The sequence below is a fragment of the Myotis davidii genome, unplaced genomic scaffold (assembly GCF_000327345.1).
Source record: "Myotis davidii unplaced genomic scaffold, ASM32734v1 scaffold960, whole genome shotgun sequence".
NCBI classification, from domain to species: Eukaryota; Metazoa; Chordata; class Mammalia; order Chiroptera; family Vespertilionidae; genus Myotis; species Myotis davidii.
Window position 1 is genome coordinate 2,313,870 of NW_006293003.1, and position 6,231 is coordinate 2,320,100.

General features: G+C 59.4%; 1 protein-coding gene across 1 annotated transcript; it reads right to left on the reverse strand.

Moving 5' to 3' along the window:
* Positions 1-905: 905 nt before the first annotated feature.
* CYTL1 (cytokine like 1) lies at positions 906-5,851 on the reverse strand. The gene is made up of 4 exons (XM_006766575.2): positions 5,687-5,851; positions 3,671-3,715; positions 3,425-3,553; positions 906-1,532 (listed from the first exon to the last, which is right to left on the reverse strand). Exons 1-4 carry the CDS (start codon positions 5,834-5,836, stop codon positions 1,449-1,451), a joined length of 408 nt encoding a protein of 135 aa, XP_006766638.1. The 5' UTR covers positions 5,837-5,851; the 3' UTR covers positions 906-1,448.
* Positions 5,852-6,231: the final 380 nt, after the last annotated feature.

The following is a 6,231-nucleotide window of genomic DNA, read 5'->3' on the forward strand; positions in this document are numbered from 1 at the left end:
TCACCGGTGGCAGCGGACGGACGCGGACACGGCGGTACATGTCACCAGTCGGCCACCACGGGTGAAATCCTGGCAAACCCACGTCGTTCACAGCCATCCCTCCGGTAATTTCTCTGGGGCCCACAGGCACCAGCGGAGGGTGTCTGGGCCTCAGCCCTGTGCCTAACACCGACCTGGGGAGACCTTCCCCGTTCGTCCAAGTGGAGCTGCAGGAAGTGCCCAGCGGGCGGAGGCCTTGCTCTGTGGGTGTGTGAACGTTCCTGCTGCGGAGGGGACAGGGCGGGAGGGGCGGCAGTGGGAGAGCGTGGGGTGCCTGGTCCCGGAGCCTGGGAGCCGGTACCGGGACGCCGTGGGCTTGTGCTTCTGAACAGAAAATAAAACCCCGATGAAGCCTCCGTCTGAGGAGCCAGAGGCATCTGCGATGGAGGGGGAGCAGCGTGGCCCTCTGTGCAGAGGGAGTAGAAGCAGAAGCCCCCACGTCCCATGTGACGATTCTCAGCAGCCCAGCCCCCGCAGGAGCTGTTCTTGGGGGTTCAGGTCTTCATGAAACAAACCGCCTGGGCAGGGCCCAGCAGGGGCCCCGGGAATACCATGGGCTTTGCGGCCCTGAGTTCCACCCACTCACTGGCTGGTGACCTTCGGCAAGTTACTCAATGGACACGAGCCTCCGGCGCCTACGCTGCCCGTCCTCGGTGTGTTAGGAGGACCCCATGGACCGATGTTTGCAATCGGGACCAGGCACCACCCCGCCCGTGCGTCCCCAACCCAGCCGGAGCACCTCCCAACACCTTGAGGACAGTCACGCAGGCGGATGACTGTCCCAGGAGCATCGGGCGTGTGGGCAAGAGGGGGAGGGCGCCTGGCTGAGAGCAGCGGCTCTCGGAGACTGGGAGACAGGCACTGAGGCCACTGACGCACGTTGCGCTGGAGGGATCGTCTTTATTTGCGTGTGGTCACCTTTCAATGAGGAGTGGCTGCCGTCTGTGGGCCTCGCTAGCACACATACAGGCGGCAACGCTTCCTCACAATGCAAGCAGCTCGGGGAGCTCGTGGCGGGAGCGGGTGTGAAACAGTTTGGTTAAATGCAAGCAGGTTTCCGCGGAGAAAGAGAAACGCGGTGCCGCCACCCCTCCGAGGAGAACCGACCACGCGCGTCATTTCGCTTGTTCTCACGCGGCTGTTCCCCGGGAGAAGCTGGCTCGCGCCTTCCAAGTGCACCTGCGCTGTGCGCCCGGCAGCGTGCCAGCCCGGCGGGTGGGGGGAGCAGGGGGCTAAGGGGCTCGAGGGAGTTCCATGGTCGGCACCAGCCTGCTCTCCAGCGCTGGAGAGGCGTGTGGCAGCGTGACAGCATGGGATGCGACAGCGAACGGGAGCCTGAGGGGAGGGGCTCAGCCCAGTGCCTGGGCAGCTGACCGCCTTCAGCCCCGCTCTCTCTGGGCTGGGCCGCCTCAGCCTTGCGGGTCGGGCGGGACCGTGGTGGCTGGGATGGGGTAGTCCAAGGCGCTGCAGTCATCGGACAGGAACACCAGGTCCTGAAAGAGACCACCGGCAGGACTGTCACTGAGGGCGGCTGCCGGGCCTGGGCACGGACACAGACCCCTGGTTGCCCTCCAAGACTGTTCAGTAGCCCGGCCGGCGTGGCTCAGGGGTTGAGCATCAACCTATGAACCAGGAGGTCCCGGGTTCGATTCCCGGTCGGGGCCTTTGGAAGACTTCCCGTCTTACCCTCCCAGGGAGAGCCAGTCACATCTTCATGCTCCCATAGAATCTCACATGTTCTTGATGATTTGTGGGATCCATGCATGCACGTGTTGACCAGATGGACAGATGGGGAGGGAGTGCATGATGGATGAACCTTAAGTGCAAAGCAGCAGCTGCGGGGACGCCACGGAAACCAGCCAGAGCTCACCTTCGAGTGCCATCGAGGCAGTAACACCGCTACTCACTGTGCTATTTATGTCCTACTCCTGCTGTCCCCCTCCGTCCCCCCCTCCCCCACAGGGGAATGAGGGGGAAAAGGGCGTGGGCAGGAAATGCATAAACGATAACCTAACCGCTAATTATTAGCTTCCCGGGGGCTTGCTCCGGGCCAGCCTGCAGCTGGGAACCCCATGCTTAGGCCCCTCCCGGGTTCTTAGGCCCAGGGAGTTGCCGTGGCGCCGGCACACGGTCAGGGAACGGTCAGTGTCCTCCTCCTCCGTGGTCCTCGGACAGTCGCTGTCCTGTCCCCAGGCACTAATAGGAAACTGGCTCGGAGAGGTGAGGGGTGCGCCCATCCGGGAAGCAGGGGGTGCAGACAGGAGCTCAGGGCTGTCTGGGCTGAAGCCTGTGCCCCTCGGACCACACGAAGGCCATGCTTTCCGCATCTCAGCGGGGCCAACCCCTGCCTCTTCTGTCTCCTCCCTCTTCTCCCTGTCACAGCGCACGCCTGAGCCCCTTCTCCCTGTCACAGCGCACGCCTGAGCCCCTTCTCCCTGTCACAGCGCACGCCTGAGCCCCTTCTCCCTGTCACAGCGCACGCCTGAGCCCCTTCCGTGGTCCTCGGACAGTCGCTGTCCTGTCCCCAGGCACTAATAGGAAACTGGCTCGGAGAGGTGAGGGGTGCGCCCATCCGGGAAGCAGGGGGTGCAGACAGGAGCTCAGGGCTGTCTGGGCTGAAGCCTGTGCCCCTCGGACCACACGAAGGCCATGCTTTCCGCATCTCAGCGGGGCCAACCCCTGCCTCTTCTGTCTCCTCCCTCTTCTCCCTGTCACAGCGCACGCCTGAGCCCCTTCTCCCTGTCACAGCGCACGCCTGAGCCCCTTCTCCCTGTCACAGCGCACACCTGAGCCCCTTCTCCCTGTCACAGAGCATGCCTCTGACCCTGGGAGGGGGCTCTGGGGTTTGGGGAGTCCACAGCCCTCTCCCCACCTGCCCTGTTCAGCTCCCAGCCGAGTGTTCTTACAGGGTTAGCGCGGGGTCCTGGGTGCTGTCCCCACATCCACGTGGGGCTCCTGGAGGCGGGGGGCTTGTCCTGCTCCCCATCACTTACCAAGGGCAACGATGGTTGTGGGAGGGCTTTGTGAACAGGAAGCACTCCGTAAACTTTACCTCCTCCTGGTCCCCTCCCCTCCCAGCCCTCCTCTTCTTCTTTTTTTTTTTCATTAATATATTTTTATTGATTTTAGAGAGGAAGGGAGAGGGAGAGAGAGATAGAAGCATCAATGATGAGAGAGAATCATTGATTGGCTGCCTCTTGCATGTCCCCCACTGGGGATTGAGCCCACAACCTGGGCATGTGTCCTGACTGGGAATCAAACCTGGGACCCTTCAGTCCACAGGCCGGTGCTCTATCCACTGAGCCACACCGGCCAGGGCCCACCCTCCTCCTCTAGACGTCTCCACTGACAACACTAGACCAAGCGCTTCCGTGACGTCACTCACCCTCCTGCAGAAGGAGTTCATGATGGTGTAGAGTTTCCGCACTTTATCCTTCAGGGCGTCCACCGGGGCCACTCGCCAGCAGTGGGGCGAGGCCACGAAGTCCCGCAGCTTGGCCAGCACGCAGTAGTTCTGGGAGTGGACGACAGGGGGTGTCTCGTGGGAGAAGCCAGGAGCCAGAGGGACCTTCTTCTCTGATCTAACCACCCCTCGCCCCCCCGCCTCCCCCGGCAGGGGCACCCCTCTTACGTGGATGTCCAGGTACAGCCGGGGCAGGTACGTCACACACAGCTCCTGCAGGAAGGGAGACACGTCGCTGTGATGCCCATGGACACACCCTCAGCCCGGTCACCGCAGGCTCCCTGCCAGCCCTCCCGCACAGGCCCAGCCCGGGTCCCGGCGGCCTTGATGCCGACACACAGGACTGCCTTGTCCTGTGGCCACTTTCTTCCAGACCCAACCTCCCAGGGCAGGCTCCACACCGTGAGCTAGGAGTTAGGGAACTGCATACGCGCGTGTGCGTGTGTGTGTGTGTGTGTGTGTGTGTGTGTGTGTGTGGCCACACCCACAAGTACACATACATACATGCCTATGTTTAAAGTTCTATAACTGTAACCCAGATATTGCAATATATATAAGACACTGTTGGAATATGCCTATGTATGCATACTCAGTGTCACTGTCTTTTACTTTAAACCCAGATTCCGGTCCAGCTCTACCAGTGCGGGGTTTATGGGACCAGAACCCCTTTGAAATTCCCTGTGTTACCGTGGGCAGATCTCCTTCTCCTAGGTGACTCAGTTTCCCAGTTGTGAAATTAGAGAGTTAGAACATGTAACCTCTCCACTTCCATCCATCGCTGCAGTTCTGAGCCTGTACATTTTTTACATTTTAAAATCAGACTCCTTAGAAGCCCCAGTCGCCTAATGGATAAGGCATTGGCCTCCTAAAATCAGACTCCTTAAAGGCGTTCGTTTTATATATATACTAATAATACCAAGGAATCTGTGGATAAATTGTGGAGCAAGTACACAACAGTCCATTGTTACAAAAGAACGTTAATATATGTGATGGTGTCACTTAAAAGTAAATTGCAAGACTGCTGGGCTGTTGGACCCAATATGCTCACACACACACTCATGCATGCACGCACACATGCACATACAAGTGCACACTCACAGAGATGCATGTGCGCACTCGCACATGCACACCCACACACGCATGCATGCACTTACGCACACACACTTGCACACTTATGGGCGCGCACACACGCTCACACAAGCACTTGAACACCCCTGCGTAGGCTGAAAGCAGAAATACCCTCCAGGATGTTATGGCAGCAGCTACCTCCAGGGGGAAGAATTGCCAGTAATATTTATTCTCTTTGTCTTTTCTGCATTTTCCCGCCGTTCTACAAGGTATATGACTTTCATAATTAGGAAAAAATAAACATTACTTAACTTTTTAAAAGAAAATGCAAAGAAGGTGTTAGGGTACCATAAACCCCATGTCCGAGGAACATCACACGGCGTTGGAAGTGTTTACAAGTGACAAAGGGGCACTTCAATGTTACCAAAGCTTTTCATGGAGTTTACCCCTCATCTCTCCCTGCACTGCAGTCAGGAGCCCGGGCCGGCCCTGGCAGTCTCTAGGCCTGACCTGAGCGGGGCCTCCTCTTAGAAGAGTGTGATAACAGCGGCCGCCACTCCGGGGGGGCCGGGGGAGGGGGTGCCGTGCCGGCCCTGCTCTGCCTGCTGCACTGAGTCACTCCTCGAACCCTCACAGCTGCCCGGAGGGGGCGGGTGCCCAGCCATCCCCTCTCCCAGAGCAGGACACTGATGAGGGGCTGAGTGACTCGCCCAGGCCCCACGGCAGGTAGGGGAGGGGCGCAGTTCTGGGAGTCGCCCCCTAACACACTGCCCGGGGAAGGGAATGAATCAGCCACCTTCCCTGCTCCCCCTTTTACTCCTGAGTTCTAGACTTACTGGGAGGTTTTTCCTTCCTTTTTCACATTTCGCGATGGGTCCGCTGACATTTGCTAGCAAGCTACAAGCAGCATTGGGAAGTCTTTGGTTACTTTTTTCTTTGTACTTAAAGCACAAACCGTTGGTATCATATTTAAAAGGATGGGAATAAAACACAAATATCCTTAAGACGAACAGTGACCAGAAAAGAAAACAGCACTTTTTTTCATTCAAAGGCAAACTTTGGGGACCTGGGTCTGCATGGACCCCCTGGCCCGCGCCAGACGGGGGGGGGACTCACCGAGGGCTCCATGGCCTGCAGCCTCTGGAAGTCCCGGCTGATCTCCAGGCTCAGGCCCAGCATCCGGGAGTAGCAGGTCGGGGGTGCAGGCCACACGGTGGGGGGCCCAGCCAGGAGCAGCAGCAGCAGCGGGAGCAGCCAGGGCCTCATGGTGCAAAGGGCCTCCTGCAGCCCCAGGCCGTACCCTTTTAAGCAGCTGCAGGGGGGTGGTCCTCCACGCCTCCATTTCCTGTGGGGCCCGCCAAGGCCACGGGCACGCCCACCTGGCCGGGGACACTGGATCCTTTCAGACCTGCAGGCCCCCCTTCGCAAGAGGAGGGGCGGCCTGGGGGTGCAGGATGCCTGGAAGGGAAGCGCCCTTCACAAGCTTCCAGTAGAAGCTGCTGGAAAGGGCAGGACGGGCAGATGGGGAAGTGGGAGGGGAGGGTGTGGAACAGAGGAAGGCAAAGGTGGGTGAGGGGAGGCTCATCAGAGCCAGAGGTGGGCAGCCTCAGACTGGGGCCAGTTAGAGAGCTGGCTGATTTCGGGAGCAGAGCTGAGGACCA